This window comes from Apteryx mantelli, chromosome 27 (assembly GCF_036417845.1).
Source record: "Apteryx mantelli isolate bAptMan1 chromosome 27, bAptMan1.hap1, whole genome shotgun sequence".
NCBI lineage: Eukaryota > Metazoa > Chordata > Aves > Apterygiformes > Apterygidae > Apteryx > Apteryx mantelli.
In genome coordinates this window covers 7,523,739-7,547,240 of record NC_090004.1, presented here as the reverse complement: position 1 = coordinate 7,547,240, position 23,502 = coordinate 7,523,739, and the positions used below count along the sequence as shown (strand labels likewise).

Genomic DNA, 23,502 nt, shown 5'->3' with positions numbered 1-23,502 from the left:
CTACATTGTGGTCACACCTGGAAGCTTCTGGGTGCTGCACAGCCACCTAAGAGAAGACAATTTTTCCCAAGAAATTTAAGTAGATCGAGAGTGGGGAAAAAAGAAGAAATAAAGGAATAGCAGAGAATAGCATTTGCTGTTCAGCAGCTGCCTGAACTCCTGTCCAGCTGGGTGATGGAATTAACACCGTCCAAGGCCTTTATCTGAGCTCATGGATGACTTCTGAAGCCATCAACTAACATGAAAATCATCAGACACTTCTGAAGCTCAGAATTCAGGAGTTTTCCCTTGGTGGCTGGCATGGACACGTCAGTCAGAAAAAAACCCTTTATTGACTCAGTGAGTCAAGCTTTCCAGCCTGCCCCTTTGACTGCGGGGGATCCTGGCTCGGGATGACATCCAGGGCGGCAGGAGAGACTCTGGACGGGACAGGCTGGATCTGCACGTGCAGTTACCTGCCGCAGAGCACAGCAGGAGCGGCAGGGAGCCTCGTGCGGCAGCCCGGGGCTTGGCTCCGCGCGCAGCTGGCATGGCTGGCTACTTCTGACACACAGAGATGGGCAGCAGACAAATCACTCCACCATTCCTGGAAGGATTTCACTGTCTCTCTTCACAGTTCAGTTCCCTTTGACTACACAGATCAGCGGCTGCAGGAGTGCCAATCATTTATTTCCAAAAGAATTTGTGCCTAAGGAACAGTTGCTTGACAAGCAGGCTTTATATATTTTTTTTCTTTCCTTTTGGACCTCCACAGAACTTCAATAGAAAGCAAATCTAGCCATCCGTTGTGGCAGAGACAGCCAAATTGGTTTGGTGTTATTTCGCAAAGTGTGTAGGGCAGAAGTGGGATGTGCAGTTATCACATTTCTCATTTTCTATGTATCTGCTTTAAGACTTTTCCTTGGATTTGTGCTCTTTAATTGCAAGCAAGGTATATTTGGGCCAGAAACAGGGCCAAAGACCCAGATTGGAAAGATTTTTGTCCCACACCAAAACCCCAAGACATCTGTATGACAGGGGGATGGGTTTGCCTGAAACCGCCGTCACCCCCCAGAGCACAGCCAGCAGTGGGCCGGGCCGGCTGCCTGCTCCGGGGGAGCCCAGCAACCCCTCATGCCCTCCAGGCGCTGACAGACCGGCCGCCCCTTCCCACGGCCGCCGCCCCCGGCTAGGCTCGTTAGGGCAGGGCTCGTGATTAGCGAAGAGAGTTATGAAAAGGGGGGAACCGGCGCTGCCTGCGTTTGAGCCGCCTCACGGCGACGTGAGAGCTGCCGCCTCCCTCCCCGCCCGCCTCAGACAGCGCGCGCTGCCCTGAGCCACGTGACCCTCCCCCTCCCCCCCCACACACCGCGCGGGGCGCGGCTCTCGCGAGATCCGGCGGCGGTGGCGTCATCGCCGCGCGCCCCGCGCATGCGCGCGAACGGGGGCGGCGCGACGAGGAGGAGGAGGAGGAGGCGGCGGCGAGCGGCGCTTCGCTGTGTCACGGCGAGGCCCGGCGCGGGGGGGACGGCGGAGCGCGGCCGGCCATGGAGTACCTCATCGGCATCCAGGGCCCCGACTACGTCCTGGTGGCCGCCGACACGGTGGCGGCCTCCAGCATCCTGCAGATGAAGCACGGTGAGGGGCGAGGCGGGGGCCTGGAGAAAGGGGAATATTGAAAGAAGAAGCCACAGGGAAGTTAACCCCTTCGTGTAACAGTAGATAGCGGCGCACAAGATGTACGAGCCAAACTGCAGCATCTTGCGCTTTCTTTACCTGAGGGAAAAATCTAGGGGTTTCTCATACCTTCGAATTAATCCCAAATGAGTTTTTTCTACCCGCTGTTGCAATAATGTGGGCTAGAAGCCTTGTTTACGAAGTAAAATGGCCTTTTTAATTTAAATACAATGTTTTTAGGAGCTCTTTTTTTTTAACGTACGCTACACTATCGATAAACTTTATATAAAATCAGTAACGTTATAGCTAGTAGTGCTGCTGCCTGAATAATACGTTTCTTTTCAAGTCTGTCCAAATCAACTGGAGTAGTGTTAGAAAAATAACTGTGAAGCACATCAGCACATACAAAATGCATATGTGACCTCTTTAAGCAATAGGTTTTGTAAACTAATGTGATTGGTGCTAAATAGCTTTGTTGATTATCTTTCAGGAAAATGTACTTACATCTAGGTTTTATTTGTCTTTGGAGGAAAAAAAAAACCAACAAACTTTAGGTATTAGTATAGAATATTGGTATTTACTAATATTTGCTTCAAACTCTAAGTAGGTTGCAAAGACTGATCAGTCTCAAAAGCAGACACTGAACTCTCCAGACATGCAACTTCTATACAGTTTTTAGATGCTTTAACTCTTTAAATCCTATTAAAGAATTGTGGCATTCCAAATGTCTTGCAACTGAGATTATTCAGCACTTAGTAAATGGAAAGTGAGTTCAGATATGGAGATTTAGAGTTTGTTCCCTAGACCTAGCTTCAATATTGAGAAGCTGTCTTCCTTTTGCACCAACAGCTATTTGAATTCTTGTTTGTGTCTCACCTGAGCAGTAGTTTGCTTTAACTAAACAAAATTGGAGTCTTAAAATGATCACAGAATTGTCATCTAGCATTGTTGTTAGGCAACTTGGATTCCTGCAAATACACACAGACGAGTTTTAAAACTGTAATTACAAGTGAAAAATTTTAGTTTACCCTTCGTTATTTCCAGAATACTTCAATGGGCTGTTTTGTAATTTGTAATCAATATTCAGATGTTTGCTTTTTCTTACTTAAAAAAATAAGAATAGTCAAATATTGGCAACCAATGACAAGCAAAAATATTTTAGTCGCATTCATCTATATTGCTCATATTTGAAACACAGTTCTGGATAGCAGGAGGAGGGGATTGTTCTGACATGAAATTTGATTTTGTATTTCTTAGGATTGTTTTTGCTTAATGTGTTGATATCTTCTAGCTTTGTACTAAATGAGATTTGCTTATAATGCAATATATTCCGATAAAATAAAGTAGTTACCAAACAAAGTCCTTATTTGTGAACCAGGAATGCATCATGTGTAGTATTAAATTTTGTCTGAACAAAATACTCTGACATTTTAGTCGTCACTTCAGTGTAAGTGAGATCATGTATTCCTGGAATGTCTCCCTTCCTGAGAAGAGCACTTAATGCATTTCATCTTTGTTTCTATTGGTGATATGTTTAACAAGAGTCTTATGTGCTACAGCACTAATTAATTGTGAGAAATTGAATGTTCAGGTTTACTCAGGAAGACTTTTTGGGTAGCATTCCAGGATGTAACAGAGTTATCAAAGTCTTTTAAGTTAATGCTTCTAAAAGAAATTGTGATGTCTTATGATATTGGTGAAATAACTTATTCTTTTCATGACCATAGCTTTTGATGTTGTTTTTCTTCTTTGCCTAGACCATGACAAAATGTTTAAAATGAGTGAAAAGATCTTACTCCTGTGTGTTGGGGAGGCTGGAGACACTGTACAGTTTGCAGAATATATCCAGAAAAATGTTCAACTCTACAAAATGAGAAATGGTGAGTGAAGGACAAGAAGTGTTGCTGACTGAGGGCTTGGAGATACAGAGTTAATGATAGGTGTAGTTTGCAGTTGAATGTTAGTAGAAAGTGCTGTTTTTCAAAGTTTGTCTAGTTTTAAGGATTTCTATGTTTTTGGATTGTCAAGGAAAGGTGGTAATGAAGGCAGGATGAAGAAGTGGGGATTGGAATAAGTTTGAACATATAGAATAAACTAACAGGTTTATCCAAATCCCTTCTAACCTCTTTGTAATATGGATGAATGACATGGTAATAGGTATGTTAGTAAAATATTTCTCTTAATATGTCCATTGCATGACAACTGTTATGAGTTTTTCTCATACACTTGAATGAAAAATTCAGGCTACAGGTGTAATATTTTACTTTTCTGAAATTGTCCATTTTAATGGTCTATATAGACATGAGCTGCCTGAACTTTGAGTGCCCTTTTTGTGCAGGTTGTTATAGTGTACTTTCCAGAATAGACTGGAATTAGACAAATTAAATGAAATAGCATGTTGTCATTAAATATATTGTTATTTCAAAATAGGAATGGCAAGTCAAAGTGAAATGTGAATATGGATTTGCACTGTTATCAAAAATTTATGCATTTCTTCACCAGGTTATGAATTGTCTCCTACTGCAGCTGCAAATTTTACGCGCAGAAACCTAGCTGATTATCTTCGGAGTCGAGTAAGTAGCATCTGAAAGATTTTGACCGTTTGAAGCATATGACTGTCCAGTTTTTTCTCAGTTCTTAGCAAGTTAGTAGTATTCTTTTGTATAAATAAGAGCAGTTAGCTTAAAGCTGTCTACAGTTACATCTGTAAAAATCTGCAGTAAAATATTACTTGTCAAAATATTTTTATTTTGCTTGCTTATTTTATTTGACCTGGGATGCGAAGGTCTGATTAGTTTCTTCAGGTGGCTGCTTTGATGCTCTAAGTGTTCATTTATATTTTTATCTATCTATTTGAAACAAAGCAGATGGAAGCAATGCAAAGGGAGAATAGAGCAAAGGAAAAGGAGAGTTTCAGCCAAGGATACTAGCTTAAAGAAGGTTTATATACCCTGTCTCGACAAGTACCTTGCCAATATTGATTGCTCTAAAAATCTGCAATGTGAAAACTGAAATTTAGTATGAGATCTGGCTACCTGATTACTGTGGCTTTTGGGGGGAGAACTTCTATTTTCAAGTGATGGAATCTGATAAAAAGGTGGCTTGTCTTCAGTGATGACTTCACTTTGCTGAAAGAGTGTGCTTTATTAAAAATTGATTTGTTTATTCAAAAAACAGTTATCACATCAGTTAACAGTAACTAATAGAACTGTAGTCTTAAAATTCCACCTTTGGGCCCAATAAGCAATAGTCACAAATACTGCAGACAGCTAAGTGAATTAAGCATCTTTAACATTGAGATAAGGTGGTCATTTTTCATGCAAATGCACTGAATCCATTTCTCAAAATGATCTAATAGAGCAAAGCTGCTTGATGTACTTAGCAAAACAAGTCCCTTTTGTAAACAGCAACATGGAGCTTTCAATAAGTATCAAAATGGAGTTGGAGTTGTTTTCAAGTTACCAAACTGCAATTACTGATTTTTTTCATGGTGTTTTTTTCAAAGTATTGTTAATAAATGCATCTCATTAATTATCATCCAGCTGCTTTGCTGGGATACCCTTTGAAGCCTAGCGTGGAAGTCAAGATGTCTGTGTGTGTCTTTCATCTTTCTTGGCTCTACATAAATTGGTGTCCCCGGACCTCTGCTTTCCAAATGGTTGATTTGGGCATTTGATAAATGGTTATAACATATGGTTAAATAAAACTTATCTCCCAGGGAGAAAAGGCTTAATTCTTTTTGTAAAATGCTCTGTTTTCAGCTGAAAGATGTCATGGAAAAACAAACTGACACTTAAAGATCCAAGGTTAGGGAGCATTTCATTAGCCCTCTGCCCAACACATTATATAAACAAGAGCAATGGGAGCAAAGAGGATATTGAAGTTGAACAAATCTGTCAGGGATAGGAAATGAGATGAGTTATGCTATTCCAATAGTATCCTTCACAGGCTTGAAATGATGCCATTTGTTATAGGATAGCACTTACCATCATCAGAGCTGTATTGTTGAGAATTAAACATGTAGAGTGAGGCCCAATCCCTTCTTGAAGAACTTGTCATCCACAGGAACAATCCAAGATCACTATTCTCATTTCAGACATGGGTGACAACTGAAGATAGAGTTTTTGAGTTACTAAAGTTTGTAGAGCAAGTCAGTAGAAGAACTCAGTCAGTGCAGGATTCTGACTCAGTCTCTTATGAAATGCTCTTCTGGTTTAAATACGACTTCAGCAAATTAAGTGGATTAAAAATGGTTGGTAGATGGTAGTTCCTTAAAGGGTAGCAATGCTGCTTGCTTTAACTTTTATTCAGATGTGATTTGAAAGGCCTGTGTGTGTTTTGCATGGAATTCTGTGCCATTTCTCTGGTCGATGCTGAAGGAGCAATACCGCTGGGTGCCTGTGCATTGCCTAGATGCCCCTCGCTGCCTGACACTGATGGCTTGTCTCATGGTCTCATAACCTGCACATATGGTGTAGGTGAGGCTGACTTTGAATGTCCTGCCCACTTGAGCACAGGCAGCCTTTTCTTATGTAAGATTAAAAATATCACTAACGAGAGTCATAATCAATAAGCTTTTTGGCAAACCTGGCTAGCAGGATGTGACATGATGTGGCACTGTCGTCTTCCTCTATGTGCCATGTCCCTTGAGCCCCGATCCTCTCTGCACCTCCCCTCCTTCCTGAGCCCATGCTTGTCTTCCAGCTCACCTGCTCCAGATGGGCAGCACAGTGGGGAGGACACTGACAAAGGCAGATGTGTTTATTTACCGGAGACAAAATGTTGTGCTGTTGCAGATGGCAATGCCCTAGAGCAAATGGTGCACTTTGACACTACTGTCACACTACAGTGATCTCTATACTGTAGGGAGAAGTCTTTTTTCTTTAAACATAGACTTCATGATTTGTTTGCAGGATTTCGAATTTGATGCTACAAACCTTGCCATCAGAAGACTCTTCCTTGAATTTTTAAGTTTTGTATGTATTATAATCCTAATATCAAGCAAATTAACAGTAGCTCTCTGTATCTATTTAAATTGCATACAGGGTTCCAGGAGACTATTGATTTAATTATGTGGATGATAAAATAAAAGGCAAGGTAACATCCTCTGTTAGGAGGAGGAAATAGTTTAGAAGTAGAGAATTTGGTGGGGAAAAGATGCTTAGCTTGTTGGAGTATTGACATTTCACCATGTAAAACTCTTATTCTGTTATGGAGGGCTAGAAGGTATGTAGGGGAGTGACTAATACCGAAACAAAAGGGTTTGGGGCATTAAACAGTTGTCACAGCCCAGCCCAAAACAGAGCTTGTTCTTCATTATTAACCACTGTCTCGGTTCCTCCCTGTTAGCTGGTTTGATTTCGTTTGCATTTATAGATGATCCGGCACAAATGTAAGGTTCTACAGTGTAGTTGTTTGTATTTTCAGCAGTGTTTAGCAGTGATAGCTTTCTGTCTTTACCTTGTAGCGTGTGACTTTTTAATAATGTTTTGTTTCCCAGTTTGAAACATGCTTCATACCATTGAGGAGGGTTGAATTTCTTCAAATGTTAGTAATTAATAAGCACAGGAGTGAGTTTTTGCTATTGGACAGCCAGGGGTTTCATTTGTCAGCTTTATTTGCTGGGTAGAAACAGGTCTTTGGATTAGCATGCAAAATTAATGGAGAAAACAAATACTGTGTTAACTAGCTGATGTAACATGGCACAGATGCCTTATTATATTTAAGTCAATAATCTTGAAACCATTCGAATTACAATATGGCCACAGCTTTAACAAAGCATGCAAATGTGGAGCTGTTGCCAGAGCATAAATGGATTGCAAGTTCAAGAAAATGTTTGCTTCTTTTCACATGGGAGATGATTAACAACAAGAAAATAGTGATGTTACAGCTCTCTGCCTTTCCCTCTTCTGTGGACATCACCTTCAGTACTAGGCGAATGTGAGTCCTGTGTTGGTTTTCCTTGAACTGGAGAGTTCAGACTTCTAGTGCAGCTGACTTGATCAATTCTAGTTGTGCTAAACTTTGGGTTTTATGTTTTAGGCCGGTAAAGCTTCTTCTGTCAGACACAACAAGTGCAGTTCTGAGTTTCTAAATGTATGTCAAGACTGGGACAAACCTCATGGATCATGTAGTCCAGGTCCCTTTTTTGGCAATCAATCATGTTATACAATCCCTTCTTCTTAGCAGGAAGAATTTACCTTCTTTTGTAGCTCTCTCATGGCATGTATGTTTTTTGATAGGATTACATATAAATATCCACCATAAGAGTTGAATTTGTTCTGGAAAAATACTGTCATGTTCTAGAGTGTAGAAAGGGGGCTTTGGAACTGTCCTGGGAGGCATGTAAGTTGTAATATTTAAATGATAATGATTGGGTTAAACATGCAAGGCCAGCAAGGAGCAGTTGTCCTGTAAGAGGCTAATAAAATGGTACTATGATGTCTTAGGGATGACTTGATGAGTTTCTTGTAAGTCTATCCCTCAGTTTCTTGTGGTGCAAAGTATAAAGTGTAATGACCCTGGGCTTGTAACTTTGAGGTCATTACATTACTGTGCTCTTTTCTGCTGAATAGTCTGCATGTGTTTTTAGAAGTTTTGTGCTTTTTTTCTGAAACACAGATCTTACCCTTCTGTTCAGTGTTTAAAAAAAATCTTTATTGGTTTCCATTCATTTGTTGCAATTGAGGCTAACCTGGAAACTGCTTTGGTACCAGCTGGCTTCTGCATGAGGTAGTGATGCTGTGCTTCCTCTTCCACTGTTGCCTTCTCCTGCCTCCTAGATGATTCACCTGCTGGTAATGCAAGTGCCAAGCTTGGTACCTTTAGCATATTAAGTTGCAGCAATTATTGGGGTGGTTGGGGGGAACCAAAATAACTTCCCCCTCCCCCAAACCCTCTCTAGTGCAGCTTCTTGTTGTGATGCTATGTTTAATTATAGGTGAGAGGGTCTGGCCTGAATCCAAAGATTGTCAGTTCCTCTCTCCTTGTCCACGCTTGGCAGGATGCTTCCTCACGCCCACCTCTCTCCCCCTTGCTGTGACTTTGGCTTCCGCCAGATGTCACACCGCTGCTTGTCACCGCCCAGCCTCCCGTTGCTGATCTTGGTGTTTTAGTGTATTTATCACAACTGTTCTCTTCAGCTGTAAATTCTGAAGAATTTCACACATCTCTTAATCACTGTAGTTATTTTAAATCAAACAGCATGAAGTGTAAAGCTACTTTGGATGAAAAATATTGCCTCCAACACCAAGGTTAAGTTAGCAGAAAACTGCTGTTTTGAATTTCTCCTGAAGTGTTAGCCAACCAACCTATTTGGTAGACCTTTGTAATCACAGCACTCTTTAAAAGAGCCTTAAACTCTTGGCATGGATTTACTTGTAAAATCCAAGGCTGAATTTGAAATGGAGGACTGTCCAGTTATTAAAGTTCAATGTAATACTAAGCAAATATTTGCATCTTACTGCATCCTGATTGAATTTGGGGTTGATAAGTCAGCGTATGACAGTTTGAACTGAGTCATGTTGAGTAAACAAGACTGAAAGGATTGAAGTGTACAAGAAGATCCCAGTCCCAACATAGAGATGTTAGTCCCATGTTGAGATGCAGTGAAAATTTTCCTTCCACTGTTTGCTTCTATTTCTACCTGTGTTATGAATGACTGGAGTTAGGAATTCAAGACCTTAACTTCTACATGCTTGGAAAAGAGCTTTTGTCTAAGGCTTTTATAAAGTTACCTTTGTGGTAAATTTTGACTCATTTTGCAGGATTTTTTCTGGCTAAAAATGTAGTTAGCTAAATGGAAACACTGAGCTGAAAGCTTTAAGACTCTTGCTGCACAACATCTGGTATTATGGGAACAGTCAGTGGAGTAGCATTTTTCTATAATGGACAGTTGTCTTTTGCTCCAAAAACCATAGTGCTTAAAATGGTGGGAGGTTGATGGAGTTAAATTTCTTCAGTTCTCATATAGGAAAACTTGCACAATTTTCAAGTTTCTAGAAATCCTTCTTGGCTCAGCAGCACTGCAGAATGTAGCCTGGATGTTGCCTTAGATGCTGACCTTGAATTTACAACACAGGAACAAATTTGGTGAGCATGAATTCTGGTAGTAAATAGGTGTTGTAGACAGACAAGGTGATCTGCACAATTTTGGTGTCTATTTTAAGTGTCATTTGAAGAGACTTTTTGACCAAGTTATGGACTTCACTCCCCAAAGTGAATTACGCACTTAAATGTGTGTTACAAGTGCTGAAAGCTGTCTTAAATATTCGGTTGTGTTCATTGTAATGGAGAGTATATAAAAGCAGTTTTAGAAAATGTATGTAATTCCAGATTCTTCTTCTGAGCCTAAATTTAAAAATAGTTTATCATGTGTATGCCTCATCTTACATACAAATCTGGGAAGAGGAGGTAGAGGGACACCTGCTTTGTTCATTATGATAGAATACAATATGAAGAAAGAACTGCCTAAAACATGAAGCAAACTACCAAGGAATGGCTAAACTTTAAGTACAGCGCAATAAAACGGCATGGTAACACTAATGCAGTTGGGTGGTCTTTTTGGCTAAAATGTAGTTATTTCCTGGTCTTCTTTAATAGGTTGTTTCTGAAATCATAAAGAAGAACCAGAGAAGATAGAAATTAAGTCTGCTTTAACTTCTAGTTTAAGGAAAAAGCTTTCAACCAAAAATAAAAGCTATTGCTATCATAATGTTGCCATACCTAAGTAGTTGTCTGTTTTGAATGGAAATAAACAAATTCCCTAGCTTTTCCTTATTCATCTGATCATTTCAGCCTAATATTAAAGACTAAATTTGGTACATGCAATAAAAGTCTAACTGCCGATTAAAAAGACAGCCTAATATTGTATACAACTGTTCACACTGTATGTAAGTTTTCATGCATGCTAAAATGGTCTATGGTTACCTGCAGTGTGACTGAGGAAACAGCATATTCAGTTAACAAAGAAGTTTTTGTAAACTGTAAAATGGTCACATTGTGTTCCCATGTTGATAGCAAAAAATCCATGGGGTTTGTGTTGAGATGAAACTCTGGTGTGAAAATGTTTTAATTCAAATTTTCTTCTTTAGATTTGAATGTGCCATGACAGCTGTTTAAAAACATAGGTTACAGGAGAATCAGAGAGAGTTTGCAGTTTTGCTTCTTGCAGTCCATAGTATTACCGAAAGGCCTAATCTGTTTTTCAATTCAGAGATCAAACTCTACTGCAGACAGTATTGATATAGTTACTAGTAGCATTTGCGGCAAAATTTTTAAATCAACTATGTTGCTCTTCTGTACATAGCATGGGGAATTAAGATTCAAGGATTTGGGTGTGGCTGCCTTAATGAAAACGTGGTTTCTGTTTGCAGACCCCTTACCATGTCAACCTTCTCTTGGCTGGCTACGACGACCATGAAGGTCCTGCCCTTTATTACATGGATTATCTTGCGGCTCTGGCTAAAGCTCCTTTTGCAGCACATGGATATGGTGCATTCCTTACCCTCAGCATCCTTGACCGCTATTACAAGCCAAGTAAGTGAAGCCTGTGGAGAAGAAAGAATTCTCCTCCTACTGGTTAGTAAATTAAAGGTTTAAAAATCTGAGTTTGACATTTGCTGAGTCAGACAGTCCAGTACAATTGCTGCAGTATTACAGACTTGAACTTGACTTTTTGCTAGACTAAAAATGTAACGTTAAAGATTGCCTTCTGTTTTTGCTGAAATGGTAATGTGAAACTAGACAACCCTTTAAAGTGTTTTCCTGTTTAAAGCATAACAGACTAAAGTTTCATTTATTCTAAAACATGACTAGGCTTTCTTGGACCATTAGCTGCTAGTAGTCTGTGTTTAATAAATAGCATTTTGATAACCAATAGACAAGCAGAGGAACATAAAGTTATGACACACATTTTCCCAAAGTATCAATCTTCAGAGCATAGTCTCAGATCTGTATCTTGGACTGCCTTGATTTTTGATATATTAAAAACATACAAGTGAAAATACATTCTTTCCGAGCAAGATTATCTCAGTCCTCTGAAGTGTTGTTGATCAAGATTGGTTGGTTTGTTTTAGTTTTACGCACATGGTAACTGTTGATCATAATTCTTGTATGTGTCAGTAGGTGTCTAAAGTCTTAATTTTTGAATCATAATTCAGTTCTTATATTGCCAGAGAATAATCCCCATTTACAGATGAGGAGATGTACGAAGCTGGGAATATTGTTAATCTGACATCTTTGGGTTCAGCTATAAAACTAGTTTACTCCTTGCTGCGTGCAAAGTTGGGTAGCACAGCTATTCAGTTAGTAGTACTTTTATCTCTCTCCTGCAACAAATCCAACCATAAACTGGCAGTTTTATTCTAATGGGAGTTCTTCTGCCTAAACAGTGAGTGCAGGTGTAGAACAAAAAAACCTCTCTAGAAACAAGTTGCATGTGATCCACAGAGCTTGGATTTTTTTTGCCATTTCTCATGTCCTTTGAAAATGATACTGCTCCATTTTCCCTATTCTTTGTGAAAGGAGAAAATTAATGAACTACAATATGTTGTCATGGCTCACCATCCCTATAGAGTGCTGGGTTTTATCCTAATGTGTGAGAATAGCAGGGGCATCACACACGTGCCTTTCCCATTATTAAAACTAATACCCAGCAGGGAATGTAGCACTAAAACCAATCTCCGCCTACTTTCACTGACTTGCAGCCGGCTGTGGACAGATGGAGCTGATTTAAAACTGTAATAAACTCGAGAAGAGAGAGACGGCTGGACTTCTCCGAAGCCCAGTCCCTGGCCATGGGAGGCAAAATTCCGTCATGCTTCCCATTCAGTGTAACAAATCGATTCTCAATGGCTTGTTGCAGCGTGAGCGCTTCAGTGCAGGGCATCCTCAGTACATCTGGAAAGTGTTTTCTGTGAGCTGAGAAGGAGAGTTTTTGGTGCTCAGCTGAAAAGTTGTTTAAATTTAATAAAGTTTCTGTTGAGAGAGATGGCCTCTAATTAAAGCAATCTGTGGATGTTTTCTCTTTCAGGTATCACACGTGAGGAAGCTGTAGAGCTCCTAAAGAAATGTCTAGAGGAGGTGAGTTGCCAAACTTAAGCCTGTGTGATCTTGAGAAAGGAATGTTTGTTTGCATTCATTTGCTGATATTTTTCCTGTTCCTCTTGTTGCATTTTTTCCTGTCTTTGCCAGAAGGGGTAATAAATACACATTGGCCAGATGTGGAATAGCTACTGAGGAAAAGGATTTGTGGGCACTTGCATTGTCTTAGCGTGGTTCATGTCCTCCAGAATGTAAACTTTAAGCTTAATTGCTTTTCTTTACTTCTGCTTCTTCCATGCTTAGCATAATATTGATACAGACAGTCTTTGACTTTTTCTTTTATGTTGTTTCTGAACATAATGCAAGCATCCTTCTGTTACTTGTGTTACATGTCCGTAACTAGTACATACTTTTAAGCACATTTCTCTTCCAGCTTGTGAAGGAATATCTGAGACAGAGATTTGATCTTAGGAAGCTGATCCATTTTAGCATAAATATATCCTCTCAGACTGCAAGTCTTTCATTGTAGAAAAAAAATCTATTGCAGTCTTCAAGAGACAGAATTGAATTGAATATAGTTGGGAAGAAACAGCTAGGGAAATCTTGAAAAGAAGTATTATATAAGAGATTCTATTTGACATCTTTTTGAAATACACACTTTGTGACCTAAGTTGTAGCCCACTCTAGCCTTCCTGCTCCTTAAATGCCTTCCATGTTAACAGGCTTTGTGTATTTTGCATCTCTAGCCTAGCCAGGCTGGTCTAACAAGGATAATCTTATGACCGAAAACAAAAACTTCTTGTAGTAATAGATTCCTGAGCAGTGAAAAACACTAGTTTTGGTGACCTGAGATACTAGGAACAACCAGGATGAAAAGTTAAACGAGAATTTTTTTGATGTGCAGCAGCATATCCCTTAAATTATGCTCTTTTATTTAAGCTTTGAATGTATCTCATCTCTTTTGTCTTTTGTTGAACAGCTTCAGAAACGCTTCATCCTGAATCTGCCTTCTTTCAATGTGCGGTTCATTGACAAAGATGGCATCCATGAAGTGGACAATATACCCCTTCCAAAAGCGATGTCCTAACCCCTGAGATCTTTCTTCAGTGGTCTTTTTTGTTCACTTTCAGATTTTTCTATTCATTTGAAGCACACAAGTCATGTACTGCACTGGGATATCAAATAAAGATTGACATTTATATAGCCAGTCTTATCTTTTCATTCCACTGATCTCTCCCAAAAGTATTTAAGTAAATCATTCACAATGAGGATGAAACTTGATACATTGTTAATGGCTGCACATTCAGGCTGCATATTCTTTCTCTGCTATTCTGAGACTTTGTATAAAGATTTTTTATTTTACTCATTAAAATCTTTCTGCCTAAAGTTTCCTTATGTATAGGGAAACTGGTACTGTATTTTCTAGAAGATGATTTGCTGTCATCCACTTTCACAATTCAGTATTAAAGGTCAATAAACAGAGGGCAAAAACATTTCATAGTAAACATACTGGCATCTATTGAATACTTCCAAAGACTTCACCACTGTTTGCTTTATAGAAATCTAGTTTTCAAAGGCTGTTAGTTTGGTTTTGTTAGCTTCAAGCTAATGCAAGTGAAAGGTGAAAGACTATTTTCAAGAAATAGAATGAGATTTAAAATACTATAGTGTCATATTTTTAACTCATCTGGTAATAGTTCTATTACTGGGAAAGAATATTCTCCTTCTGCTGGCAAAATTGTCTCATAGCTGCATTAAATATTTCAAATAGAAACGGATTCATCAATCATGATTTTTCTTAATCAACATGTCTGTACATTCAGAAGTACATGAAGGAAATTCAATGAGAAATAATTCCAGCATTTTTCATAAGTCTTTGGATTAATTTCAGCTAGCTAGAGCTTTTTTCTTTCTATGAGAATAATCACCAGTCTTTCTAGGGTTTAGATGATGCTTCCGTATAAAAATTAAAGTCACAGAACGGCCTCAAGTAATTGTCGTTGTGCAGCTCATACTTGGTCTCTGCCTATAAGTGATCTTTTTAAGGTGAGTTTCCATTCAGGGACTGCTGCCTGAATGAGTTAACTGTTTGAAATGTTCTGTTCGGTTGCTTACTTCAGGTTTGAAAAAGTTTATATATATCCTGGAAACAAAGATGGATGTGTATGAGATTATGTGCAGACTCTATTACTTTGTGCTGCATGTTTTAACATCTAAGTTCTCATGGTTGGGAAAGGTAAGTAACTGAGACCAACTGTCTTGGTTTGTCAAAACTTTTTTGGTCTTGCTCTGTAGTGCATTTTCAGGATATTTCCATTCTTATTTACAGTAGAGGTGAGACTCCAAGTGTGGCTGAGGAACCACTTCTCTGTGCCGTATGTAGGCTTACTCTGAAATCCTGCCTCTGCTGAAGGTAGTGGCAAAAGCTCCATACACTTCAATGGATAATGAATATTAGTCTCTTCCCCAAAAGCTGCCAATGTAAAAAACAAGTATTCCCATTTTACAGGGTGTGTGAACTGGATTAAGAGATTGAGACTTGCTCAGTGTCACCGGAGAAACTTGTGGCTCCAATGCCTTAACCGATCCTGCTCCTTAAGACTGGCCTTACTTAAATCTAATTTTGAACTCAAGCCCCATCAGGCTTTGTAGTTTTTAATTCTTTCCAGAGTGAATTTAATTATCAGCTGTTTTTATTGTAGTCATGGCTGCAGTGGCTTTTATTTAAAGCCAATGGCATATAACAAACAATTTACTAAAATGAACTGTCTTCTGAAAACCTTTTCAACTTCTTACTTATAAGAAAGGAAATCCCAAGTATTTTCTCTTGGCAGGTCACATTTAACATAAGTAAAATCTTATCTTTGAGTGTTCTAGTTCTTCTGTGATTGAAATCTCACCCCTTCATGTTGCGTTAATGTATTTTGTTTAGTTTAATGTGCAGCATCTCTAATTTATTTTACCACTGATCTTGAATGTTTTTGCAGGTTTCTTGTCTCTCTTTTCAAAGTCATTGCAGAGTGGCTAAGTTGATGTGATATTTTTGCCACTGCATATCAAAGTAGTAATGTCTCCTTATTGGAGGTATTCTTTGTTTCACAGACCCCAGAACTGGGGCGTGGTGCTATTAGATCATGTTAGTCTGGCAGAGGATCTGCCTGGAGTTTTTATTGACACCTATTTGCATGCAGGTGATTAATAAACATAAAACAATTATTCCATTGCAAACACCCGTGTTGGATTCAGGTTGGAGTGGAACATATGTTCTGCCTGAGGGCAAGAACCAGGCTCTGAATCCACCATTGAGTGAAAGATGTAAGGGGCTGCATCAGAAGCTAACAGAGCAGCAACCTCTAGAAATGAATAAATACAGACATTTATTGCAAAGCAATAGAACAAAAGAACTGGCCCAGGACATAAGGATGTTCTTTAGCGTCTAATGAAGTAGTTTATCTTTTGGGGACTTTTCTTTCCAGAATTTACACTTTACATGGAGAGATATAATACTCTTGCCAGATAACTTTGTGGATCGTTTTAAAGGTCTCTAGTGTTGATCTTTAGATTCACAGAGACTCTAGACTTTGTGATTTTTCTGAGTGTAATATATGATCTGTTTAAAAAGTGTTTGAGTCTTCCTATTTCAGTTCCTTATGGAAAAGAAAACCTCATTTTCAGTAACTGCTTTAGTTTTAGCCCTGAAGCATTTGGAAACTGTATTTTACCTAGAATCTAGGAATACTTTTTAAAAAGAATCCACCATTCCATTTGAAAAGCATCTACATTTAGCACTGCATGTGTCTTCATAAGAAATCTTCTCTGAAAGAATAGATTACTGCAAAGAATAGTGCTTTTTAATAATACAAGTTTTTGGTTCTTCATATATATATAAAATCATGCTTTTAACAAAGTATTCCTGAGTTATTGTTGTATCCACAGTGAGCTGTTCTGCTTTGCTTTGGCTAGTAATTCTGACCATATGTTTTACTACCAAAGCCTCAGGGCCTAAAGAGTTAACAAGGCACTTTTTCTCGTTTTAGGTTTCCTGTTTAAAGATGGTCTTTTCCTGAGCACTGTGTGCATGTAACAGATCATTGCACCAGCTCATCTCTTCAAGAGCTTAGAGTTTGCTATAAGATCAGTTTACAAGGGAACAGAGACTGTGTGCCTTAGGCCATGTTGACATTAGGAGTGCTTTGCTGAAAGAAGCATCTCATGTAGGTGCAGCACTTGTAGGCCTGGCCTAAACTAAAAGTAGTGGCTTGTACGGCTTGTACAAGCAGTTGGCTTGTATCAGTGGACCTTAGAGGGGCAGTTTACACAGGGAGAAGCTTTTCTTTTTCCTTGGTGTTAATTATATCTTTTTGTGGAAGAAAAAAACTACATTTCCTTGTGTAGCTTTATACATATTAGAAGCATAATAACACAGGTGGTCGTCAGTGCTTGCGGGCAGCTGATGGGCATAACTATGTAGCAGAAATTTGTAATATATCAGGACTGTCCTGCAGTCTTAAAAATGACTAAAGTGGCTAGAAGCCTTCTTGAGTAATAAAGTTTTGCAGGCATGGGATGGGCAGTGACAGCTGAGCATAGACAACAGCTTAAGACAAGCAATTAAAAATTGAAATAGCTGGAGAATGTAAGTAAAAACTCCAGTTTGGTGGTTTGTCCTGTTATGGGATTGGTACTGGGGAAAAGGGCATTTGTTTTCCATTGCTGGAAGATAAAACAACTCTGTCTGCTGCTGTACTCAGCCATTGCGTAGGGCTGCCGATGGGGGAGAGCACCCCTGATTGATTCAGCAGTACATGTGTTTTCCAGAGATCTCTCTGATCCCAGAAATCTGCAACCTCATTCAGTTCTTTAAAACAAAGAAAAGCTGCAGCCTTGGACAGGTGAAATGCCTTGTACAGGGCCACAGTTTTTCCATGTAAACCTAAGGCCCTTCAGAGCAGGTGCGTTTATAGAAATCAGTGAACCAATGCAGTGACTGTACAGCAACAGAATAGTCAAAGATGCTGGAATAAAGCATATTTGGAGGAATCTTATCCACATGGTATGCTCAGTCCATTTGGAGTTTGACTTCCATCTGGTGAGATAAAACAGTTGCTGGCAGAAGACTTTTTGTTTGCAAAAAATGGAGCCATCAGTCTTCAGAGGAGAAGATGTAGGAGCAGGGTAGGCTAGACTCTCCCGAGTACGGTTATTCATTTGTTCTTGTCTCTAGTTTTGACAAAAAGTTCCTATGTGAAATAATAGCTGATGCCAGGGCTGATGTTATGTGATATGTTCATAGTGCTTAGGACTGGTTGATTCTAACTTGCCCATGGAGTTGATTCAGTTTCCCTACTTGAAGCTGGGGCAGAATATTCCTCGTTGTACAAAATATTTTGATATCTAAGGCAGAAAAAAAAAAAAAACCTCCTGTAAATTTGCTACCTATGTAGCACAGTACACATTGAGTGTATGTAAGGAAAATACATTTATCCTACCCATAAAAATAGGTTTATCCTTCAACCCTTTTTAAATTCTTTATCTTCAAAGGTTTAACCTTGTGTAGAGGTTTCATATGTTATCAGTCTGCCATCAACAGTAACTAAGTGCAGGAAATTCTCATGTGAGCACTGATCAAGCTAAACAGACATAAGTTGTTTTAACAGATTAAAAAAAATGAAAATGGTGAAATTAATATATTAATTTTGTTGCATTTTCCATGCCCTTGACAAGTTTGAACCCCTGTGTACTCATGACCTGCTGAGGACTATGATAAAAAATAAGTTAGTTGTCTCAAAAATGTAAAGTGACATTTTAAGCGTTTTGGTTCTGTGCTAATGTGCAATTAGGTAGTTATCCAATAAGCTTATTCATGTAGTCTAACTCGAGACAGCTGTGGAAGGGATAGAGAAAACCCTTTACTGTTTGTGAATGGTGAGGAGGGAAAGGATGTTTAAAGGGATCTGTTTCAGAGTTACCCGTATGTTCTTCTCTGCGTAATGTAATAAAGCATTAACGATTAACAAGGTTTTTTTTAAGAAGATTAAACTCTGCTAATCAAATCTATATAGAGGTAGAAGTAAAATATATGCCTACATCTGAATACCAGCAAATACAGTGTAAGTTTTGGATCTATGGCTAACTTAAGTCTATAAAGCAATAATCCAAACAACCTGAATGTCACAAGATGGGGCCAATCAAATATTCTAATTCTCTCTGAGATGGTGACCTGGATGAGTATATTTTGGTGAAATTCTTCTTAACCTTCTAAGTCTACTTCTGGCACTTAATGAAAGCTGTTTGGGGCTCTTATTTTCCTGAAACCTGCATGTTTCTCTCCTCATTTTATTGCCTGTGTACAAGGTTTAGCATATTTCAACAGTTAATGTTAAGGCCTTGCTTGCCCTAGCATTCCATTGATTAAATGGTATTTAGTGTTCATATATGTAGTAACTATATGCTAGGATAGGATAACAGTGGAAGTGAGGCAGACTTCGACTTTATACATTTTTTCATTGACCAATTTCAATAGTTATTTGAAAAATTCTTTTATTTTAAACTACTTACATTTCCTTTGAGCCTTGGACTTGCTAGTTGTGTGGACACATTACATTCTGCATGGGAAAGAACTGAGCTGTGGTTAACTTCTAACTGAGAAGGTAGTCACTCGGGTAAAGTATATAGTGCTTAGCAGAGGCTGCATCGATGTCATCAGACGGTTTTGGTGTTTATGTACAAACATGAAAATAATGCATCTTATCTGGTTAATTTGCAAAAGACAAAGATAAAGCTGGCTCCATCATAATTTGTATCAGTTTCTGTAGGGCTGTTGACAGTACCCTATTATAGTACCACCAAAGTGCCCGTGGGCTTAAGTGATGCTTGGTCTCCACTGTTGCACTTGAAATGCGAGGTATGCCACTGCCCTGTTACCAGAGCTCTTGGGACTCCTGGTGTAGTTTGTGGAGAAACCTTGTGCATCTCGCAAGCCTCTTCCCTTCAGCAGAGGGCAGTGATCTTGCATGCACACCACCTGCTCCTTAAACTCGTCTGGCCACTTCATCTCTGCACAGATCTGATGGCCACAGAAATTCTGCCTTGTGGAGAACGGACAGTCCCTATTAATATATTGCCCAACAATTACAGCATGTAGAGGTTGTTTTTTTTCCCCTTGGAAGGTGCACATTTTCTTTTATGAGAAATAGTTTTGTGAAACAGATAATTACCTGTATTTTCAAAAGCAGGGAAGTGAAGCCTAGGAGACCTATTGACTTGCCAAAATAACCAGAAAGAGTAACTTTGCAAAGCTGGAATCAATCCTCTGCTAGTTAGTTCGAGCAGTAATAAGCTAAGAGGGAAAGTTAAAGTACCTTTTTTATTTTCTTTTTTTGAAGAGAATGACCTTCTCCCATGCAAAACTGCACTTGACCTTTACTACTATATGTTTGAAGTGAGGATGCTTACAGTATTTTTTAGACAGTGTATTGGAAAGGAAAAGCTACAGCACCATGTGGTACTGTTTTCCAGGAAATTTCTGTGGTCCCACAGCAAAAAATTTCCTTTAAAAAAAGGAAAAACTCAAGAGCCTGAAATGACTGTGGCCATTTCTGAAAGATGCCATTTTAGTCCTGAGTTTACCAGATGATGTACTTGTCTGTATGACTAAAATGTCCACAGTGGGAGTACATTGGAATAAAAATTTAAAGTACATAACCAGTTCCTAACTTAGGGGAATTGGGAAGACATTTCCTAATCTGTCAGATGATTTTTGTGGGTTTTATCTTTTCAACAACTGAGTTTCTTGAATCTTTAAAGCTTCTGCCACTGGGCAAGACCAAATATATGATATAGGATTAGAGGGTCTCCTGGGATTACTTATTCCTATTTTTCTCTCATTTAAAAAAATAGTGATAAAGTTCAAACTTTTTTTTATTTTTCTTTAGAATCATCCTTAAAATACTGTACCCTGAGTGGGCATCTTTAAGAAGAAAACAATTGAAACTGGGTCCTAGATTTCATTTGTTTTCAGTATCCACCTGAAGTACATGAGAAACCTATCCAAATCATCTAATTTGGGGCTTTGGTCTGGTACATCTGATATTCTTAAACTTGTGTATTTGTATTTACCTTAGTGTTTATTGCCCATGCTTTGATGAAACATCAGGAAGGCTGGCTGTGTGAACACTGCCAGAGGTCAGCTTGCCTTCATCTCTGAGATGTTTACATAAGCTGGTTAAAGATTTGTGGTTAACCTCTGCTGATGTATTTAGGAGCTGTAAAGCCATACGGTTTTGGTTTTGGTTTCCACATTGGTTCCAAAATCTGCAGAGGACTAAACCAAAAGGTTCTTTATGTTCAAAAGCTGTGAAGACGCTCATTAACACTAATGGAAAAAAAGCATTGGCTCAAACTGCACTGAACAGAGCTATTCTTCATAGTGCTTGGCTGAAATACTCCTTAGCTCGGCAGATTCAAAGGTGCTGTGACAACTTTCTTTAAGGATGTGTCCTTTAGAGCAGGAGTATTCCTTTATTTACCACCTTTTCATCAGATACTGAAGACTTTAGCAGGGTAAGACTTAGAGCATAGATTCTCCAACCTGTTCATCTTTATTCCTAGTGTTATGAAGGATGCTCCGTAGGGTGAATAGGTTTCCTGCGTCTTTGCCTTGCCTGTTTCTCCGCTGGCAGCTGAGTGCTTCCCGGTTTGCTGCTGGGATGTGCCTCGTGCTGGTGAGCACGCTGGTGGCTGGCCGTGCCACGTCGTGTCTGTGATGGGCCACATGTCCCGCACAGACGTGCAGATGTACTTTGCTTCCGATTTGGCTCCAGAGAACTGTGTGGAACTTGGTCTTCCTTGCAGAGAGATTCTGAATGTTTCAGAGTCAATCAAGTAATTTGTACTAGAAGGCTGTAGTCTGATTTAGCATGGTAATTACTGTGTTCCTCTGGAAGCCTGCTATGAGGGCCAAATTAGCTCTGTAAGGTGTAATATACTCCTGACATGGGGGAGAGGAAATTAAATGAAAATGGGTCAAGAGTGGGAGGCCTGGGCTGCAGCAATTCTTTGTGGTGCCAGGGTCCATTTAAGACTCAAAACAGCAGCAGATTACAAAGGATGTGAGAAAGGCTGTTCTCACTCTCTGAACTCAGCAAACTGGCCCTTCCACTAGTCTCCTCCTTAGCAGTGCCTGTAACACCTACGGCACAGGAACCTTTGGCGTATTGAATTCTTTTCTCTTTGTTTTCACAATGAGCCAACAGACGGCGGAGTAGAACAGGAATTTTTAAAGGAATTAACTTTTTATTATAATTAGAAATAAACAAAATAATACATTTAAATACTATATCTTTGCCTGAAACAACTGCTGAAAAACTAATTTTCTTTCCTGTAGTTATGATGCTTAAACTTAAATTATCTGGGTTTGGATCCCAGCTTTTTCCCAAACTTCCTATGTGGCCCTCTGCAAATCATTTTAAGTTTGTACCTTGCATCTGTTTTAAGATGTGTATCTAGTGAAACAGCTTTTGGGGTAAGATCTCTGCACAGGGCCTGGCACAAGGAGGATTTAATCTCTGGCACCATAAAGTGCTATTGGAACACAAATTAAACCCTCCTGAAACTTAAATACTGTCAGATATACTGACTACATCAGTTTCAGTGAAATGGTTTCATAAGAAATGGTCCTTTCTGAAAATAGTAATTATTTGCTTCATGCTGAAATGTAAACTCGGTGAAAAAGAAACATCCCTGGATGATGCAATCTACACGGGAAATGCGGAGAAGTCCTCTGTTTACAGTTCTGCTGAGCTTTCAGATGAATAAGGTCTCCAAGGTTTCTAGTAGCAGCTCCTCCTTCTCTTAAGCAGCCTGGCACAATCCACCCTGCAATAACCAGAAGGAACAGCCAAAATATCATAAGCATCTCAAAATGGTGTTTGTGAAATACAAACAAATGCTATTTAAAGGAGAGAGCAGGGTGTGGCTCACTCTGGGGCTAGCTGGTTCCTGTCCCTCAGCTGCTTGGCATTTGAGGGCTGCTGTGGACAAGCTGCCACCTTTCTCTGGTGCAGTCTTCAGACCTAGTTTGGCTCCTACCAGCCCTGCAAGCACCTCTGTGAGAGCTTAAAAGCGAAGCCGCTCATGGTTTTGCCCTCTGTTGTTGAGGTGGGGGCGTTAGCTAAGTTCCCACTGCAGAACTGTTGGGTGGGAGAGAAGTGCAGAACAACAGGATTTGTACCATCTAATCTGAGTATTCGAGCACCAGCCACAAAACGAACACATTTCTTATGTATTTCTCTTCCCGGCTGATGACCATTAAGTAGGGATAAGTTTTTAAAACTGCTACATACTCATCTCAAAAGTGTGATCCATAATGGACACTTAAAATATGAGTGACTGCTCTGGGCCCCTCGCTCCTGACACCTCAGAGTCCTGTGAATAATCTTTTCACTTTTCCCTGGAGAGCTTTGGGACCATAGACGCCTTTTCTCGGAAGGTGCGGGCAGCACAGCTCTACTGGCAGTACGCAATATTTTACAAATGAGTTTCCTTTATGCCTGGTATGGCGCAACTTACTCTTAAATTACATTTCCCAAGTATGATGAAACTTTCATGAACTCTAGAATAAAAACACGTAGTGTTTCGGCTGCTGATGGTCTGAAATTCATCCAATAAAAAAACTCCATGGATCTGCTCTGATTGTGTCTGTAACACAAGGTAGACTGTAGGCTGCGAAGGCCTGGAGTGACCTGTGGAGTAAATGTGCTTCACCTCTTAGAGTGTGCACTTAAGAATAAACCCAAGGTGCTA

General features: G+C 39.5%; 1 protein-coding gene across 1 annotated transcript; it reads left to right on the top strand.

The window, feature by feature from the left end:
* Positions 1–1,432: 1,432 nt before the first annotated feature.
* On the top strand, positions 1,433–13,902 carry PSMB2 (proteasome 20S subunit beta 2). The gene is made up of 6 exons (XM_013950425.2): positions 1,433–1,617; positions 3,414–3,536; positions 4,159–4,229; positions 11,031–11,193; positions 12,689–12,738; positions 13,679–13,902. The coding sequence occupies exons 1-6, from the start codon at positions 1,527–1,529 to the stop codon at positions 13,784–13,786; spliced, it is 606 nt and encodes a 201-aa protein (XP_013805879.1). The 5' UTR covers positions 1,433–1,526; the 3' UTR covers positions 13,787–13,902.
* The last annotated feature ends 9,600 nt before the right edge of the window (positions 13,903–23,502 follow it).